A 20,965-nucleotide genomic window follows, 5' to 3' on the forward strand; every position below is an offset into this window, starting at 1 on the left:
TATTTTAAGAAACGTTTTATTTTTAATGGGACGACCTAAAAAGGAAAATGTTTCATTTATAATGGGACAGATGGAGTATATCACAAGAGGTAACGTTTTTTTCCTTCTTCACTTTTTAAAATTTTAGGGATATTTTAGCATTACTGTTTAATATTTCTCTCATCATTCTTCCCTCTTCTTCCATTTTCTCGTCTTTCTTATTATGTAGTACTTCATTTTTTATTCATCTCTTAATTTCTTTATTTATTCTCAATTTAATTTAGTTTAAAATAAAAAAATTGTAAATATGTTGTACGTTTTATATTATGTTTCTTAACGGGGACCTTTTTCAGTTAACCCATCAATATATTAAATAAAAATTTATAATAATTATATAATTGTATAACAATATTGCGTTATGCCATATCGAAATCTAATATGCCATAAAACATCTAACGAATTTTGGGGGTATACCAAGAAGACAGTATAATAGCAATATTGAAATTGGTCATACCCCAATGTACCAAAACTTTCGGTGAGAAAAAAGTAATATGAATTTTACTCATAGAATTTTCAGTACAATGTACAATATGACAATTTTAGTACGGTATATTGCATTGACTCATTCTAAAATTTTTATGATAAATATTAACAGAATATATGTTGAAGTTATAAATAATGGCTAGCGGAGGTCGAAATATTGCTTGTAGATCGATCTAGTTGTTGTATATGTATGTATCTATGACAATATATATACTTGTATTGATCACCACAATTCCTATGTTTGCTTGTGGCATCTAGTTTATTTGCTCTATTTGTAGAACTAAGCCTCCTTTGAAATCCAAGTAAGGGCATGACATAGGACCATCTTCTTCTTTAGTTTTCCACCTTGCAAAAATTTAGAATAAATTAGTCAATATTTTATGTAAGTGATAGGCTTGATTTTGATATTTGGAAGAGTTGAAGTGTAATTCAGAATAAGGCTATACCTGAAATTAAGAACAAAATGGTGAAGGAAAAATGCAGTCTCCAATTTACCAATTTCAGCACCTGGACAAATTCTCACTCCACCACCAAAAGGGGTGACTTTTCTGTTGGTGGCTGGGTCCTACCAATTTTTATAATATAATACTTCATTAATAAATTAATTCAGAGATAAAGAAAAATATAATACTCCTATAAAAATAAACTAATATAGGAATGAATACATACAGTCCATCTCCAGGGGTTAAACTCCAATGGACTTTTGTGGAGGTTGGGATCCAAATGTGTAGCTAAAATAATGGGGAGGACTTGCCACCCTGCTGGAATTGTGTATTCTGCAACATCAAATTCATTATATTAATGTAACCTACAAAACGTATTACTTCCTCCATCCTAAGTTAGTTGATGCATTTTTAAATTTAAAAAATTGATGTTTAAATATTAAAATAAAAAGGAAATAAAATAATACAAAAGAATAAAATAAAGTAAGAAATAAAATAATTTTTTTGTCAAAAAATTAAAGGATCTAATTATTTTAGGATGGAGGGGTAATAATCTTTTACTCATAATATATATAGAAGAATATACCTTTGAAGTGTACATCCTTCAGAGCTTTCCTATGCACAAACTTCACTAGATTTCCACAACGCAGAGCTTCACTAATCACCTGTTGTTATACAGATTAAATTTTTACTGAAAAAAACAAATTGTCTACCAATTCTGATTCACTTTTAAGAATTGAAGCACTTTGGTCTCTTATATTAGGATGGAGTATTCATGTAATACTTTTATTATATCATAATTGAATTGAAATTGAGTTTCAATTATTCATTTCCTAATTAGATGCTATTGTTTTCCAACCAACTAATCTAACTTACCATCTTAAGTTACAAATAGGAATAATTTTTGTTGTTGCTTGAGATTGCATATATATGGGAGTAATAATTTTTCTGATGAAAACAAGGAACATGCATACTAGTTTAAATAATTTCATTTACTTGAAACCTTAACTCACATGATATATGCATAGAATTTTATCTACATAACTCGTTTAATTAAATTAAATTAATTTAATTGTAACACACGCACATGAGAAGTAAACTCCATTTTCTTGTAGTCTTCCCAATTCAAAGGCTCTCCTTCCTTCTTCCTTTCCCTTAGGGATTGGTGTTCTTCCTGAGTTACAATATTAAAAAAAAAAAAAAACATTTGAGTACATTTTATCACAAGGCTAAAATACAATAATTTACTCTAACAAATAAAATACGAGACTGGAACACGGATCTCTTATTCCATTGCACCATAAGTGCACATCGCTTAAGTAAAGTACGAGATGGAGACACGACATAAAATTTATAAAAATAACCGAACACGCACGCTCAACTTAACGTACCCGAAGCTTTTCAAGGGCAGATGGGGCCTGGGCTAGAAAGTAGACAACGAGGGCCATAAGCCCTGAGGTTGTTTCATAACCAGCAAACAAAAGGTCCAACAAAACGCTCACTTTTTCTTCATCATTTAAGCAATCCTTTTGCAGTAATTCATCTAGAAAATCCCCTTTCACATTTGATCCATTTCCCATTATTTTCTCTCTATTTTTTATGGCATCTTTCAAAGTCGATAAGATCCTTCTCCTCGCCTGCGCCCCAAAATAATTAAATCATAATTAATAAATATATTTTACGGCCAATAGTATTTTTAACTAGGGATGCCAATCAGGTTAATCTTTTTAGTTTCGGTCCTTTCAGATCAAATCATGTTTTTATAGTTATTTTTGGTTTCAAATTAGATTGACATTTATAGATCTCTAGTAAAGTCGAGTTTGGGCTCAATTAAACCCCTCCCTCCTCGAGATATTTTATTTATAATATATTCTTACAATACTGATGAAATAAAATACGAGATTTACCTTGACAGCCTTTGAATAAGCATTCCCGGGGATGTAAACCGGAAGAGAAACAAAGCCTTTCATGAAAGTGAGGAATTCTTCAAGTATATTTTCAGCTAAGGGATCATCAGGCTCAATGCTCATTAGATTTTTTAACATGAGATAAAAAGTTAGCTGAACAGAGATGAACAAAATTGTTAAAAAATAAAATCACAGACATTTATAAAAAAAAAAAGAAGTCAATACATACATAGTACCTTTTTGGCTTCTTTAAAGAACTCAAGCCGGGTGGTGTCTCTCCAAGAGTGGATGAAGGAGAGGGAGAGTGTATCGACGTAGGATAGAAACTCGGGGCTCGACTTAGAGGCGTTGATGAAGCTAAGCGCGACGCTCCTTAGCCTCTTGTGGAGGTCCCCGGAGACCAGCATCATCGACAGCTTCCCGAGGATGTCGTGAACTGGCTTCGGGTAGCTGCTTCGGAATAGCGTTTCTTCGTTTTGCAGGATAAACGTGTTTAGCTCGATGTCACACGACACCACCGTTGGACACCCAAATAGATGCGACTTGAACACATTCCCATACCTATACTCGAATGATCAGACACAAACACTGTTAGGACAGTCGACTGCACATCAGTTTGATATTATCGAGAGAGAAATATTTACCTAGAGCAATGATCTTGCAAGAAGAAGCCAAGAGAGTTAGAATGATGAGGTTTGAGATAAGCAAGAGTTTCACCAAGGAAAGGGAAATGCCCCATGCTTCCATTTGGTAAGCCAGAGGGTTTCTCTTTGAAAATGGAGAAGCCAAAAACCTTACATAAAAACACGATTCCTATAAACACACTCAAAATCACACCCAAAAATGCAACCATTTTTATTCTGCAACTCTAATCTCTAATATCAACTATATATATACTTTTCAGTTTTCTTTTACTGCTTTAAGTAAAAAAAAAACAATTCATGGCAATTAAATAACATATCTCTCACATTATACTTGTTTAATTACCACAGTATTATGGTACATATCATCAAATTACAAGATTTCCCACGTGGAATTAATTAACTAGATTTTATTATTAATTCCATTTATTATATAGTAGCACGAGTATTACTTATCTATAATGCTACCAAATGGTAAGTGCTATACTATTATTAAGTTAGAAATATATAGCGTTACTATTGGGGCTCGAATGTGGCCCTATGTAGCCTATAATATCCACTAATAAATTCGAAGGAATAATAATGTAATGTGATAATTGACAGATAGTCATTTTCTGTTTAATAAATGCATAATTAATTATGCAGCACCCGTTCATGTGGCCACAATATGTTTTTCTAATCATATATATGCACTATTTTTTTAAAATGTTAAATAATATGGTATCTAGATTCTAGATTTTAGACATGAGAACAAAAGTAGTAATAAATTAATTTAGAGATTTTGTGACAAAAAAATTGTTAATCTTAGGATAGAAAATCAGGTAACTGGATTATATTCCTGTTTAGATTAGGTTTCACTTTAAAAACTACATAAATGATTAATTAAATCTAATCAGAATTCGTTGAAAAACTAAAACAAAAATCAAACTGTAAATACTACTCCCTCCGTCCCACAAAAGATGTCACACTTGTGGGACGATATGAGATTTTAGAAAGTTTTATTTTGTGTGTTAGATGGAAAAAGAAAATATAATATTTATATTATTATGAGAGGTAACTTTTTAAAAAGTGGAAATGTGATATCTTTATTGATATTAGAAAGGAAAGTGAGGCACCTTTTATAGGGTGGAGAGAGTAAATAGTAATCGTTGAACATAATTAATTTAATGCTTTTAGGCAGTCAGTCCCAATCTAATATTTTCTTTTATGTCCTTATAGATATATATAATTATGTTTTGAAGTTCAGTAAAAAAACTCATTTAAAATATACTCATTCTCCTGTGAAATTAACATATTTTCGATTTGAACAGTACCTTATGCAGACAGGGCTGAGGGGATAGTACAAGATAACATAAATAACTCAAGAAATATAAACCTCAGGGCATCCACCCTGTTAAAATTAAATTTCTATTTATTTAATTTTCATTTTTTGAGGACAATAGTCTAAGTCCGAATTTTTTGCCTTTTTATTACCTCTTCTAAAAATATCTTATTCACACACTTCAATTTCACACCTTTTATATATTCGTTCTTCATTATAATTTTCTCTCAATCTTCTTTATTTCTACGTTGTTTCGCTCTCAATTATATCTAGCTATTATGAATTCAAAATATGAGACATACGATAACATGTTGGACATTGAGAGTGTGAATCACATTTTTTTTTATCAATTCAATCAACCAATTAATATTATATGCAGCCTCCTTAGGCTCCAAAAGCCCGACCGCAGAGATACGTGCCCCGGAAACGAGAAGTTGATGTGATAAGGCTCGTGGAGGATTATTTAGTCGATGAACCGCAATGGGGAAAGATGTAATTCTTCGATGATTTTTAAACGACTGAGCTTCGACGATACAATTTACGCCCAATGTGGGTATTGGTCAAAACATGGGGTACAATTTCGGCATCTGTCCATGGTGGGCGACGATCGCTGAGTCATGATAGTCAGCAATTAATCATATTTCTGCATATATTATTAAATAATTAAGGTGCGTTAATATATAAGGACACCAAGTCCCCTAAAGGGTAGCCAATATCAAGAAATTTGAGTCTAAATCCACAACTTTTTAAAACATAAGATCATGCAAAAGTTTGAAAGTTTTTCTATGCTTTTATGAATGATGTTGATGTTTTTAGTGAAAAACCGACCGCCATGGTTGGTTTCAATCCTTAATTTGCAACTATTTTGGCTTTTCACCTCCAAAATAATGGTGTTTGTACATGAACTACTCGAGTCCCTTTCATCATGGTGAAATTGATCATCATTAATAAACTGTTAATGATTGATTAAATATACACTGGATTAAAATGGAAGATAGAGAAAGATAATTATCGAGCAAACAAGTTTCTTGTGATCTATATATAATAGTATATGATTCGGATGCTTAACATGTGAATTTGTATGTTTCTTATGAATAATCAAACTTGATTTCATTATATAGTTTTGTTGTTTAAAGAGTTTTGTGTGAGAAGGGTTCACATTAAAATCTTTTAAACATTGATTATGCAAGAATAAAATAATATACTTAAAGATCAAATATTTATCTTGGAATCAATCAACTTCATCTCCTCTAAATATGCAAATTTGATTAATTTGACTATCTAATTCAAATTTTATTAAAATAAAATAAAATAAAGCACACATACACACACTTATAGTGTTGAATTTAGACAAGAAGAGAGGCAAGGAAAGGCAAGAAAGCAAAAGAGAAAAGGTGCAGAAAAACTTTTCTATTGTGTGTATTATAGAGAAAGCGTTAAGCGTGTGCACGGTTGCACGAGTATTGGCTTTGGGGCCCCAAATTTAATCAATTACTACAAATTTTCCCTATTTACAAAAATCCATTGAGCTGGATATCACTCACATTTAATTCTCACAATCATTATTTTCTTTTTTGGCCCCCCCTTTTTTGGACCACAATCAAATTTAATATATTTGTGCATGGAGATTTTAATTTATTCCGACACGATTTAATATATAGGTCACATATAAATCTCAATCATTCAAGATGTATATGGATCAGAATATATGTGCTAATATCAAGATTGGACATCATAAGGGTTTTTAGGTATTCATTAGATTCATTTGACTTGTTGTTTATGAGTAATTTTTATACTAGTAAATAGTACCATCATCTTTTTTTCAGAGAGATGAATAATGACGACACACACATATCTATGTATAATGATTCAAATGAGAATTATTTTTGAGGATATAAAATTATTTTCAGCCATTCAATTGTAAAATTTATGGTGAATTTATGAATTGATTCTTGAATCTAATGTAGATGTTTGAATCTAATAAGGGCAAAAATCAAATGTTTTGACAAGTGGATAGTATATGAAAATTTTTGAGGTGAATCTTGGAGTAGACATTTTTTCCGATTCAGTGCTATCAACCCTCTATTGAACAAGCTCAAATGAAAGCTAACATAGTATATCTACCAACCATTAATTGAACTAGTCAAATTGAAACAACATAGTATATCGCTGCCTCTCTTAACTTTTTTAAGATGAACCTTGTGGGTGAACTTTTTCTGATCACATTGGACTCAACCCTCCATTGAATTGGTCCAAATTGAAGCCTAGACATACTAGATTATTGAGCCGGTCGACATTTTATCAGTTTCAGTTCAAATATATTATTGGTTCAGTGTGGTCTATTAAAATTTCTAGACATCCCACTTTGATACTATGATAGAAGTTTATACTGTTACAACTTAAATCTGATTGGAATTAAAATTAGAGTTCCCCATAATACTTAAATCAGATTGGAATTAAAATTATAGTGTTGATATAATAAGATGTTAGATTATTTTACTTGCCAGCACTACTGCAATATTCTCGCATTAATTCTCAAGTATAACAATAGGTAGATGAGAGTGAGATATCATGATAACAATATTTTTAGGAGAATATGAGATTAATAATTAAAATATATATTATCATTATATTCATTATATTAAAATCTAATAATTACATTTGTCTAGTATAGAGATACATAGTATATCATAAATCTACAGGGATGTAATCAAATGAAAACTCTAAATATTGTACAAATTCAAAACTATGATTTGGACCATTGAAAAATGTCAACAGATCACAAAAAAGCATCAACAGAAAAATGTCAACAGAATTTCAACGGTAGTCAATGATTGATGTTGTGTTGATATTGTGTTGACATTAAAATTTTGAAATTTTACACTGAGTTGATATTGTATTGAAACTGTGTTGAAGCTTTGTTGAGGAGTTTTGAGTTTGTACAATATATAAGTTTGCATTTTATCACTACCCTAAATCTATATAGCTCAAGAGTTTAACTTTATTTGTTCTCGTAATATTTAGAAGTTCGAATTCTGTAACACTACCAAAGTCCAGAATATATAAAGTAGAGTATTTCTTACCATGATCATTAATTTATAGTAAAGTGGCTCGGTGTATTATATAGTGCGAAAGTAAGTTTTAAGTTAAAATATTTTAGCTTTAAGTTAAAACTAAACTTACTATTTTATCATATTTAATTGTGTAGAGTAAATAATAGTGGCATGTGGATTAGATTTGTCGGCAAAATATTGGTTGGCGATCTTTGAATGTTGTGTTTCTTGGGTCCATTTGATGCGAATTTGCATGTCCGAAGAGAGGTCAATCCAACGTCTCGTAATATAATTGATTTGGTAAATATTGGTGCAATGTAAAATTCGAGATTGAGTTTTGTTATTAAATGTGCAATTTGTTGTCCAAAATTGAAATCTAGAGATGCTTATAAATTGTTCAATTGGTATTCTAAAATTGCAAACTAGCTAGGGTTGTCTTCATAGTATACTAAAGTTTGGGCATTTCTCGTGCTAAGTCAAATTCAAGATATATTATTGTTCATGCAATTAAATAGTTAAAGCAGCAACAAACGGGTTGTAGCACAGATGATAGTGCGGAGCCGTGGTGACCCAAACCCCGCCACCCGCTGGGAGACTTTCAGCTTTGATCCGGAGAGCCAGTCGATTAGGATTAGTCGGATTTCGCCAAAGGCGAATTCGGTACACCTGTAGTAAAAAAAAAAAAAATAGTTTAAGCAACAAAGTTTAATGCATGAAGAACAATGAACATCCAATGGAATCAGAGCAAGACACATACGTACCAAATTACATTTGTTTATCAAGTATTGCTACAATGTTTTCCTAGTCGGAGAGAAGCTCTACTAGTATTAATTGTTCTAAGTTTTCAGTTAGAAATAAGAAATCAGATTTTAACAAAATGAAGGAAACCCAGTGTGAATCAAATTGCACTGAGTTTTTTTTAGTTAATTTTCTCATCACAAATGATGCATGTTTTAAGTGTTATATATATACTCGGTTTCGATGTTACGTTCGGTATTGTAGGGCATGACATGAGGATATATTTGATGTGATTTTTCATTATTAAACTCATGTTTTATTTTTCCAAGTACTTGCCTCTTGTAATTCATAACAACATATATGTTGATCCAATCACAAAAATTGGATATAAAAGGAGATGATGGAAGGGAAAGAAGAGGAAAGAAAGTGTGAGAAGTGAAACACCTCCTTTAACAATACTCTTAGTCCAAGCAACCATAGCAAATGTATATAACTTTCCTTAGGAGAACAACTCGCATTGGCTCAACAAATCTAACCACACAAAATAGAATATGCATACCCTGGCATGAATTAATGTGAACACTAAAACAAGTAACTGTTCGACAATGGAAATAGATACATTCTCAAAGGAGTAAGCTTTAATTATATCAACAAAATATGATATGAAAGTTTCACAAACCAGTATGTATAGGTGAGGTTTGTATCTCAATATACAATGTCGTTTCAATGGCCAAACGTACAGACAATATAAGATTTTCCACTGGCTACATCAAACATATTTGGCGTATGACAATTGCGAAAAATATCAAAATAATGATATAATATGGATAAATTTTGTAATTTTACCGGTTTTCCGCAAATAATTTATTGATGTTAGTGCATTTAACTAGTGTAATACTATCAATTTAAGAAACTTACTACACTCATTTATAACACGTAGGCCACCAAAACTTTTAGCCGGAGTAAGAGCTGGATAAGGTTAGATCTCGAAATCTTGTTCGCAGAGATGTTAATGTATAACAAATGCAACTCTACAAAAATACATTGATAAACGTCTTATATTATAAGATTTTCAAAAATCCGATTATCTAAATATAAAAAAAAGCATCGTAGTTTTATTTGAATCACAAATTCAAACAAATAAAACACAAATTATCTAATTGATTGGTGAACAACAAGTCCAACCATGCTATCGATTCCCCAAAAATGGCACTTTTCATCACACCCCCTTCCGAGAATCTCGAGTGTTCTCAACCCCCCCGGCGAAATTAAGCGCGTCGTCCTGTCGCCGAAGGGGCGAACAAAGCTGAACCCGTTGCCCGACCGAGAATTCTACGCGTCCCCGCGGTTCGTGAAGCACGTGGACGACAAATTCATATCGAACCTGAGGGACCTCTACGGCGAGATTCTGAGACCGGAGATGGAGATTCTGGACCTCTGCAGCTCCTGGGTGAGCCATTTGCCCGACGAGGTGGCGTACGAGAGAGTCGTAGGGCACGGGCTCAACGCGCAGGAGCTCGCCAGGAACCCGAGGCTCAGTTACTTTTTCGTCAAGGATTTGAACAAGGATCAGAAGCTGGAAATGGAGGATTCCACATTTCATGCGGTTTTGTGCACGGTTAGTGTGCAGTATCTGCAGCAGCCGGAGAAGGTAATGGGACGCGTTGCAAGCGTCTCGTCTCGTCCCCTCATAATTGAGCTTAGTCTGGTTAATTTCAATTCGAATTGTGCGAATTAATTGCCCACACTGGCACCAAATTTTGCCTGCCGACACTAATACTAGAGCATACATATCATCATCAGTTTCATCATCCCCAGGAAATGGAATGTAGCTTTGACTACCACATGTTGTATTTTTGGCATTCCACGTGGGAAAAATTTATGTCGAAAACTTTAGTGTGTAAAATTCACACAATTAGAAACGTTTGGGATTTTTCAGGCTACGTTTAAAGGTTGTGCGATTTTTGTGAAAGTTCATAGTTTTTCTGACTTCTTTTTATAATCAAATTAGAAATATACTTAATAACACTAATAAGTCAAAGAACACGCGCAACGAATGTTTCTTGACAACGCGTTGCAAGCGTCCTGTCGCTCTTAAGAAAAATATATGTTAAGTTATCAAATTTTGTATTTGATCAGGTATTTGCGGAAGTGTTTCGAGTGCTGAGGCCGGGCGGGGTGTTTATAGTGAGCTTTAGTAATAGGCTATTCTACGAGAAGGCGATAGCAGCATGGCGAGATGGGACAGGGTATAGCCGGGTGCAGCTGGTGGTGCAATACTTCCAATGTGTGGAGGGCTTCACCCAACCTCAAGTTATTAGAAAACTCCCAAATGCAAAACAGGGTAACTCCATTTTCAGCCAAATTGCAGGCGTCTTTGGGTTGTTATCTGGATCAGATCCTTTCTATGCAGTCATTGCTTATAAAAATTTCAAACCTATATATGAATGACACCTACATTATACTTATATCTTTATGTATTGTTGTCTTCTTGTTTTTGGAGCAATTGCGCCTAAAGTTGTGTTGGTGTGCAATTTTATTTTTTGAGCAAAACAATTTCGATTGACCAAAAGGAAATTATGGCTGCAATATGATTTTATGATTGGGAGACTTACTTTAAATTTCACGTCTCTAAAATTGAAAGAAGTTTCTACTCAATACGCAAAATAAAGACGTCTCTACTCGTCTACCAATATTTGTTTTATTTGTTTGAAATTCACCAACAACTTAATCCACACAATCTATAAGAATCCATGGCAACACAATCTATGAACTTGAGTACACCACCTTCACCACTCGAGTACAGTCGAACTAAATGAATTTTAACTTTAAGTACTTGTATTTTGTGTATCCAAGAAATTGTGTCTCATCTCTAGAGACGTGAAACGAACTTGCGTCTGCCCTACTCTCGTAACTTAAATAAAAGAGTGAACTACAAAAATAGTCCATGGACTATGCGTTTATCTCGCTAATAAACTCTGGACTTTAAAAATATCTCCAAACAACCCTGGACTAAACGTTTATCTCGAAAATGATCATTTTTCACTGTTTCGTGACGAAAATACCCTTTTGGGGGTTTTGGGGGGTTTGGGTGATTTGATCTTTTTACATTTAAAATCTGATATTATTTTAGTTATGTACTAAATCGATATTATTTCAAAATTATCATTCTTCTTCCCTTTTGACATCCTTCACTTTGTTTCTTTATTTCAATATTAGATTTAATTTTATAAAATTAAATTTTAAATTTTGATTTTTAAATATCAATAAAAAAATTTAATTATTAAAATTACTATTAAATAACAAATTAATAGTTTTAATCAATATTTGATAGTGTCTAATATTTAATCAATAAGGTACGACGACGCCTTAGTTTTAATCAATATTTAATAGTTTTAATCATAAATAGATCATATAACACGATTTAGTCAACTTCATAATATTTTTAGTCAAATTCTCCTATACATTAGATGCATATTTATTTTAGAATAAATCGTGTTATATGATCTATTTATGATTAAAACTATTAAATATTGATTAAATCTAAGGTGTCGTCGTACCTTATTGATTAAATATTAGACACTATCAAATATTGATTAAAACTATTAATTTGTTATTTAATAGTAATTTTAATAATTAAAAAAATTATTGATATTTAAAAATCAAAATTTAAAATTTAATTTTATAAAATTAAATCTAATATTGAAATAAATAAACAAAGTGAAGGATGACAAAAGGGAAGAAAAATGATAATTTTGAAATAATATCAGATTTAGTACATAATTGAAATAATATCAGATTTAAAATGTAAAAAGACCAAATTACTCAAACCCTCCAAAACCCCCTAAAAGGGTACTTTCGTCACGAAACAGTGGAAAAAGACCATTTTCGAGATAAACGCTTAGTCCAGGGTTGTCTGGGGATATTTTTAAAGTCCAGGGTTCATTGACGAGATAAACGCATAGTCCAGGGACTATTTTTGTAGTTCACTCTAAATAAAAAAGTCCTAATCACAGAATTGACCTATGGAGAGAAAAAAAGTAAGAACAATGATAGTGAAAAATAGGATTAAACTTAACCGCAGATCTGTATAAAGGTTATGATCTATGCAAAACTTAATCTTAATATAAAATGCAATGAGAGTAGAGTCTTTTGACTTAGTTATAGATTTAGAGAAAATTTAACCTAATTAATTATAATTAAGTAAATAACTTATTCAAGTCCAACCAACCCTTAACGCTAAATCTAATTAAATTTTTTTCTAAACAACGAATCTAATATTCGAGTTAATACCCTATAGGGAATTCCTCAGTACCCGACTATCTTAAATTTTGTCATTCGATCTCATATTCAATCCCATTTTATTGAATATAGAGAATTCAATATCCGAGGGGTATCAAGTTAGTTGCAGATAAATCCAATACCTGATATCAATATTCCCACATTTGGCACCACATTTTTTCTTTATGCCCAATTGCACAAAGAATATATTTGGGGTACTAAAATCACTCCCGATGATCTGCTTTTGAATTAATTTATTTTAGTTTGATCTTAAATTCAAAATAAAATTAGACGTTTTTATACTATCTCTATTCCAGCTAAGATGACGCATTTCTTAGTCGACACGGAATTTTAGTAGCTGTTATTTAATGTGTTTAATTAGAGAGATGAAATGTGAGTGTATTATTAAATGAAGAAAGAAAGAAAGTTGAATATTTAATTGAGTAGAAAAAAGTGGTTGTATGTATTAATTAGAAAGAGAATGTTTTCAAATGTAGAAATGCATCATATTATTTGTGACAAACTAAAAAGAAAAGTATGTCATCTTAAGTGAGACGGAGGGAGTATTATTTCTTTCATTCCATTTTAAAAGTGATTTTTTATTTTTATTTTTATTGACACATTTTTTTAAATAAAAATTAATTTATATCTAAGTACTCAATAAATAAATTTGTGTCTGAAATGTTTAACTTGAGACGTGTAATAAATATGATGTTTAAAAAAAACAATGATGAAATATCACAGAGCTTTGCATCGTCATTTGTCTGTTATCACAAACGCCAACTAATTTCTTCCATGGTTTCAAATTCTTATCTTCAACATTTCTCATTCCCTCTCTCAACATCTCTCTATCTCTAAACTCTTGCAATTGCAAATGACTTCTGCAACTGCTCTCCATCTTAGATTGCTCGAATGCTGCTGCGCAGCGACTATCCCCAAAACTTCCATTTTCAAACCCTCCTTCTCTCTAAAGCAAATCCACTTCCCTCACTCTTCTATTCACCTCAAATTGAAGAATTCTCCATCCAGAATCATCCCATTCGCCGCCGAAGATGAAGGGGCAGCCGCTACAGCCGTCGATTCTTCTTCGTGGGAGAGCGGCGAGGAAAATGTGGAAGGCGATGGCGCCGAGGAGTCATTTGTTCAGCCTTCGGAGGAGGCGAAGCTCTTCGTCGGAAATTTGCCGTACGATATTGACAGTGAGAAATTGGCGCAGCTTTTCGACCAAGCTGGAGTTGTGGAGATTTCTGAGGTATCATCAATTGTTTCAGCCTTTCTTTTATTCTATTATTTGTTAATTGCATTTATATTAGAAAATCTTATCCAAATTTGTGGGGATAAGGAATGAAAATATGAAACGGGGGAAATGAAACAAATGAAAGGGAAAGAATTTAATTTTTAGGATTACATTAGTAGAACTCTACTATATGAGAATTCCATCAAAATAGAGTAACATTAGATGTAATGCAATTGTGTAATAAGGGATTTGGGGTCAGAATGCATCTAATCAGGTGTGGTTATTGTAGGTGATTTACAATAGGCAAACGGATCAAAGCCGAGGATTTGGATTTGTAACAATGAGCACGGTGGAAGAAGCTGAGAAGGCTGTCGAGAAGTTCAATGGCTATGTGAGTTTCTTGTTATTTGATTCAATCCTAACTCCTTGCATCTGTTCTGATTGGTGAGATTGAAATGCTTTGTTACCTTGGACCGACATATATGATAAACTACTCAAACCTATGGTCATTGCTCATGATAGATATGCGTTTTTTTACCAATTTATCAAGAAATTTGTCAAGGTTTTCCATCTATGCTGAGTATTCGCGACCATGAACATTGAACATCATTTACTTTTCCAAATAAAACTATCATCCTGTATGGTTGGGAAATGGCATTACATGATATATACTCATTTACTGCCCTTTATGGCGAATGCTGAGATTCTAGATCAATCGCATGTTGCTTAGGGATATTTTGTCGGACTAAATGAGCATCTAAAATGCTCAATTTGGATTATTTTACTTGTGTTGCACTAGTGTGAATTTAACAAATTGACCTTTTGAAGTCACCCCTGTTGATATGTAGTTGTATTTAACGATTTAGCAAGAACTTTGTGAAGGTTGTCCATTGGTGGTAAGTAAGTTGGGACTGTAAACACCATTCATCTGTGTTGACTATCGACGTCATAAGCTGACTTAAGAAAATGTTGCCTTGTGCTTGTATACATGGTTTGAGGATTTATTTGTTCATGTCAACAGATTAAAATTCAATCTACATAACTATTTAACGACTAGTATCATTTTTTGATATTAACTATGTTGTCTTGCTTCGAATGTCACATTCTGAATGCGAACTTCTGAAATGGCCTCTCTTAATTTGGGCAACACGGTTTCTTCAGGATATAAACGGAAGAGTATTGACGGTAAACAAGGCAGCTCCTAGAGGTTCTCAGCCGGAAAGGGTTATTAGAACATACGAGCCTTCCTTCAGGATGTATGTTGGTAACTTGCCGTGGCAGGTGGATAATGCTCGCCTCATGCAGCTGTTCAGTGAACATGGCGAAGTTGTTGATGCCAGAGTGGTGTTCGACAGGGAGACGGGAAGGTCGCGTGGATTTGGCTTTGTCACGATGTCGACTGAGGCAGAATTAAATAACGCTATAGCTGCTCTTGATGGACAGGTAACTTGCTTTGGAGTTTTGAGAAATGGGATTCATAGAAATTGCAAATCTTTGATGAAATGAGGGATCGAAATATAGCTAATCCTGAGGTGTTTTCAACTAATGTTGGGGGAAATTAATTTACCTAAAATAGATTAATTTAATTGAAAAAATGCATGAATATATGTATTTTTGGGTGCAGAGTGTGGATGGGCGTGCGATTAGAGTTAATGTTGCGGAGCAGAGACCGAGACGCACCAACTTCTAATTGAAATTCACTGTTTATTTATGTATTTTTTGTATTAGTAAGTTTGGCTTACGAGAGACTTTTGACATCTTCATCTCCAATTTTGTTTTGAACTCTGATCGTATTGTGAAGTTACTTCATACACACCGATTTGATAGATGTGATGAAATGCATTGTTTATGGTTGCAGGATTTCTAATATACAAAAGACTTGGACACAATTGGAATCCAAAATGTAAGAGCATCCACATCCGTGCTCGCTCTTGCCAAGAGCACGGATGTGGGTCCGGACCCACCTTTATTCACTTTTAATTCCCTGCGCTTCCGCAAGAGCACAACATTCACATCCATGGTCTTTCGCAAGAGCATGCTCAAGGATCCCACCATTCTATTATTCAATTTAAATACTTCAATTACTTAAAACATTTCCACAATATTAAAATGCATTAAAAGTACTTGAAATACTATTACAAATTACTAACACATTAAAAATTATATAATTAAAATCCTAAAATTTATAAATTACATAGTTAAAATTCTAATCAATTTTATTTAAGTATGAATGAGAGATAATTTGATGAAAATAATGGATGATGAATATGTGTATTTATAGATGAATTTGGGATAAAATTTTATTTAAAAAAATCAAATAAAATTGAAAAAAATGGTAAAAAAGGCTATATTTTTGGGAATCCAAAAATATCTTCTTTTTTTTTTCATATTTCCAGATTATTTTTCCATTTTTTATTAATTTTAAAAAAAATTAATGGAATAAAAACAAGCTCATTCAGGAGGCGCCACGTAGGAGTGCTCTTCCGCACAACGATGCTCTTGCTATCGAGCACGGTACTCACTGCACCGACGGCACGACGGCTACTCATCGGACAAGCACCGTTGCGGATGCTCTAAATCCACTTATAAAAGTCGATAATCGCATACATATGGGAGGCGTTACTAAGTTACTCTCAGTTAACTAAATGCAGATAAAACTAATTCTCAGTTACTATAGTTTATCTCGATATTTTATATTGAGTTGTCAACATTTTCTTGATTGCATTTATATATCTAAAAATTTCAATTATTTGCCTTATGAGATAATGAAACTTGATGTCATCAGTTGATTGAGAATTAAGGAGGAAATAGAGTTGAGCGGTAAGCTGTGGTGGAAGTTTATTGCGGAAAAATGAATGAGTGAAGAAGAAGATGTAAATCATGCAATGTTGTATTTATATTTAGTTAAGGTTTTCTTTGATTTAATCATTTCACTTGTAACTATTATTAGGATTGAGCTTAGAGTTTTAAGGGTTGTATTTGGCCTTGGAATAATTTTCATGTAGAATTATTACAAGCAATATATATGGCTCACTTGATTTAATTTGTATTCTTAAAAGTTAGATATTTTCCTCCAAATCATCCAGATTTATGTAATTTATGCATTTTTTGTTCTCCTTTCTCATGTGTCAACAAATTATTTTTTTGGGAGAAGGGGTGTTAAGAACTATTGTTTCATCATTTACCTTCAACATAGGTTTGCTTAGTTTATTACTAGTACAATATTTATCAAAAAAACTTCACTAATCCCTTATAATCCCCCCGTACTATAATCCCCCCGTACTATAGCAGTGGAGACATTTTTTTTCGACACGGAAATTAAGAAAAAATGTGTTAAGTGAGTTAAGTAAAGAAGAATAAAGTATGAAATGAAAAGGTAGAAAGATGAAGAGAGTAAAGTAAGTTAAAGTAAGAGAAAGTAAAGTAAGTGATAAGAAATATGTTGACTTTTACTAAAAAGAGAAATGATTCCACTACTCTGAAACTTACCAAAATAGCAAAATGACTCCACTATTATGGAGCAGAGGGTTAAAAAGTTTTCTAAAACTTTTTTATTTTATTTTAATGACTCTTTAGCATTAATGTTATTGTTATGTATTAATTTTTTGATGTGAATGGCATCGAAGTGTTTATGCTAATATGAATGGTACACTATAAAATTATGATTGTTGTTTTATGGTTGAGATATACTCCCTCCGTATTCAAAAAATAGAAATATTTGAAACGACACGGGTTTTAGTGCATAATTGGTAAAGTAAGTGAAAAAAATTAGTAAAGTAAGAGAGAGGAAAAGAAAAATGAGTAAAGTAAGAGAGAGGAAGAGAAAAAAAGTAGTAAAAGTAGAGTTAGTGGATTACGAGGTCCTTGTTCTAAAACAGAAAGATTCTAAAGATTCTATTTTAAGGAACGACTAAAAATGGAAATAGCTGCTATTTTTAAAAGATAAGAAGATGGTTATCAAAAGCTTTGAATAATTTTTAAATAATACAAATTCCATACGTTTATCTTCAATGTATAATTTTTAGATAATATAGTTATATCTGATTTTAATTAATTCATTCAAAATATGAATTTACTGTGATGCAACTAAATCAATCCTTGCATCGCTCGAACGTGATACTAGTTTTAAATAAGAGTGAACTACAAAAATAGTCCCTGGACTATGCGTTTATCTCGCCAGACAACCCTGGACTTTAAAAATATCCCCAGACAACCCTGGACTAAGCGTTTATTTCAAAATTGGTCATTTTCACTGTTTCGTACCGAAACTACCCTTTTAAAGGTTTGGGCAATTTCGGTAGTTCAAAAATTTGACTTTTTTCAGATGTTAGTACATTAATTGATTGTTGCAGGCTGTCTCATCTATTAAATACCCTTCTCATTCTCTCTCTCACCTTCTCTCCTCCATCTCTCTTCTTCTTCTTCTTCTTCTTTCTGCAAAAGTCGACGCAAAATCTCGACTTCAAATGGAATGTTACGAAAAAAGGACAAGGTTTATTTTCAGTGGTGTTATCCGAATTGTGTGGATTTTGACTTGGTTGGGCAAATTCGGCGCGAAGGTTTCATTTGGTGGATCGGAGGAGAGGACGAAGTTGTTTGTTTCATTTGTAGCAATTATCGTGGGTTTGAGCAAGTAGGTTTGATAGATAGATTGCAGTTCGTGAGTTTTGGGGAAATTTGTGATTCGCTTGAATTTTATTTGATTATTTCAAAAAAATCCATTGTCTGTTTTCTTGCTTTTCCATCCGTCACCCTTGTAAGATGTGAGTTGGTGGATTTGATTCCATTAATATCAAGACAGTGCCTTTTTTTGGATGAATTCTCAAATTTGTAAGTAAGTTGGTACTTGGTAATAATTTTTAGTAAAATTTTAATATTTTCATAAGTATTAGTAGTATATTTCAAAATGAAAACAGCAATGGGTTAATGAAATTACCAAGACTACATAAAATTAAACCGGCCATTTTCAAAAGTCTAAAATGTACAGTACTCTGCCAGGAACTACATCTGATATTTCTTTGAAACCCAATATGATATTATTTTTTGGACTACATCTGATATTACTATCAGGTATAGGTATCCAATATGAAATTATTTTATGTTTATTTCGCCGTATACTAGATATGTTATTATTTCAGTAACTTTTCCTAGTACTCCTTATTTCAACAAGATTCATTTCATATTCTTTTCATACCCATCGAAGAAAACTCATTCAACCATGGTTAATTTCATTGTCAAATTTAGAAATAAATTATTCAAATCACAATTTCTGAAACAACATTGAAACTTAAAAAAACTAATACTCTGTACTTAGAACACACAAATCAAAATCAAAGTACATTGATTTGAACACTACAATTCTTCGGCAAGTTCATGCGCTACTACAATCTTCACCAAACTTTTTTCCCACAAACTACAATCTACTTGTCACAACCAGTCTCGCCTCCTCCATCACACGAATTTGTAACAGATAGCGAAGACATGAAAGCAAAGAATTGAGTCAAGATTTTGCGTCGACTTTTCTGAAGGAAGGAAGGAAGGGGAGGAAGAAGAAGGGAAGAGAGATGGAGGAGAGAAGGTGAGAGAGAGAATGAGAGGATTATTTAATAGATGAGAGAAGTATGAGAGAGAGAGAGAGATAAAAAATCAGACAACCTGCACAATCAATTAATGTGCTGACATGCTGAAAAAGTCAAATTTTGGAAATGACGAATTACCCAAACCCCTAAAAGGGTATTTTCGGTACGAAACAGTGAAAAATGACCAATTTTGAGATAAACGCTTAGTCCAGGGTTGTCTGGGGATATTTTTAAAGTCCAGGGTTGTCTGGCGAGATAAACGCATAGTTCAGGGACTATTTTTGTAGTTCACTCTTTAAATAAAATGCTAGGAAGCCCATTATTTCAAACTAAGCCCAAAACAGAATATATAGTCTTCTATATTCCAAACAAAATGGCAACACAAGGCCTACTATTCAAAACTAAGCCAAAACAGTGTATACAATGGGTTCAGGAAAAGCAATCTTATAAATTCCAAAACAGAGTATACAAACGAATCAGGAAACGCAATTCTAGGGGTGAGAAAAAAACTGAAAACCGAATATCCGAACCGAACCAAAACCAAAATTTTGAAATTCGGTTCGGTTTTTTCAGTTTTTCGGTTCGGTTCGGTTCGGACGGAAAAAAACCGAAAAACTGAAAAACCGAAAAAACGAATTATATTTTAAATATAATATTATATATATTTATTCTATTAATTTAAATATATTATATCATATATATAATATATATTCTTTAAATATATTTTATATAGTACTCCCTCCGTCCCACAAAGATGGTCAAATTTTCCCATTTTCGTACGTCCCACAAAGTTTGTCTCATTTCACTTTTTACCATTTTTGATAGTGGACCTCATATTTCACTAACTCATTCCTACTCCAATTTTATTATAAAACTAATATATAAAAATATGACTCACACTCCACTAACTTTTTCAATCCACTTTTCATTACATTTCTTAAAACTCGTGTCCGGTCAAAGTGAGACAATCTTTGTGGGACGAAGGGAGTATGTATTATATATATTCTATTAATTTTATATTATATATTTATATTATATTAGTATATATAAAATAAATAAATTATATATATTAATATATACTCCACATTTTTTTTCAGTTTTTCGATTTTTATTGAAAATTTCGGTTTAATTCGGTTTTTTATGTTCGGTTTTTCAATTTTCGGTTTTTCGGTTCGATTCGGTTTTGATTTTCAAGGAAATTCAGTTTTTCGGTTAGGTTCGGTTCGGTTTGGTTTAAAACCGA

At 32.5% G+C, this 20,965-nt stretch overlaps 3 protein-coding genes across 3 annotated transcripts; 2 read left to right on the forward strand and 1 right to left on the reverse strand.

The window, feature by feature from the left end:
• Positions 1-614: 614 nt before the first annotated feature.
• LOC125202713 (cytochrome P450 724B1) lies at positions 615-3,680 on the reverse strand. The gene is made up of 9 exons (XM_048101159.1): positions 3,517-3,680; positions 3,109-3,433; positions 2,873-3,025; positions 2,357-2,602; positions 2,053-2,139; positions 1,552-1,630; positions 1,192-1,298; positions 969-1,087; positions 615-867 (listed from the first exon to the last, which is right to left on the reverse strand). The coding sequence occupies exons 1-9, from the start codon at positions 3,609-3,611 to the stop codon at positions 777-779; spliced, it is 1,302 nt and encodes a 433-aa protein (XP_047957116.1). The 5' UTR covers positions 3,612-3,680; the 3' UTR covers positions 615-776.
• A 6,081-nt stretch (positions 3,681-9,761) lies between these two features.
• LOC125218433 lies at positions 9,762-11,159 on the forward strand. Its single transcript, XM_048120104.1, has 2 exons — positions 9,762-10,276; positions 10,765-11,159. The coding sequence occupies exons 1-2, from the start codon at positions 9,812-9,814 to the stop codon at positions 11,074-11,076; spliced, it is 777 nt and encodes a 258-aa protein (XP_047976061.1). The 5' UTR covers positions 9,762-9,811; the 3' UTR covers positions 11,077-11,159.
• Positions 11,160-13,685: 2,526 nt separating this feature from the next.
• On the forward strand, positions 13,686-16,003 carry LOC125193544 (28 kDa ribonucleoprotein, chloroplastic-like). The gene is made up of 4 exons (XM_048091398.1): positions 13,686-14,158; positions 14,433-14,534; positions 15,305-15,586; positions 15,768-16,003. Exons 1-4 carry the CDS (start codon positions 13,781-13,783, stop codon positions 15,831-15,833), a joined length of 828 nt encoding a protein of 275 aa, XP_047947355.1. The 5' UTR covers positions 13,686-13,780; the 3' UTR covers positions 15,834-16,003.
• The last annotated feature ends 4,962 nt before the right edge of the window (positions 16,004-20,965 follow it).

Source organism: Salvia hispanica, chromosome 1 (assembly GCF_023119035.1).
Source record: "Salvia hispanica cultivar TCC Black 2014 chromosome 1, UniMelb_Shisp_WGS_1.0, whole genome shotgun sequence".
In the NCBI taxonomy this organism is placed as follows: Eukaryota; Viridiplantae; Streptophyta; class Magnoliopsida; order Lamiales; family Lamiaceae; genus Salvia; species Salvia hispanica.

Bases quoted from the DNA above. Each gene is read 5' to 3' on its own strand.
- LOC125202713 (XM_048101159.1), bottom strand. From the start codon at position 3,611: ATGGGGCATTTCCCTTTCCTTGGTGAAACTCTTGCTTATCTCAAACCT. The intron at 2,140-2,356 runs GTACGTTAAGTT...ATTGTAACTCAG, and splicing joins CTGCCCTTGAAAAGCTTCGG to GAAGAACACCAATCCCTAAG. The intron at 1,299-1,551 runs GTATATTCTTCT...TTGATGTTGCAG, and splicing joins GAAGGATGTACACTTCAAAG to AATACACAATTCCAGCAGGG.
- LOC125218433 (XM_048120104.1), top strand. From the start codon at position 9,812: ATGCTATCGATTCCCCAAAAATGGCACTTTTCATCACACCCCCTTCCG. The intron at 10,277-10,764 runs GTAATGGGACGC...GTATTTGATCAG, and splicing joins ATCTGCAGCAGCCGGAGAAG to GTATTTGCGGAAGTGTTTCG.
- LOC125193544 (XM_048091398.1), top strand. From the start codon at position 13,781: ATGACTTCTGCAACTGCTCTCCATCTTAGATTGCTCGAATGCTGCTGC. The intron at 14,159-14,432 runs GTATCATCAATT...TGGTTATTGTAG, and splicing joins GAGTTGTGGAGATTTCTGAG to GTGATTTACAATAGGCAAAC. The intron at 15,587-15,767 runs GTAACTTGCTTT...TTTTGGGTGCAG, and splicing joins TAGCTGCTCTTGATGGACAG to AGTGTGGATGGGCGTGCGAT.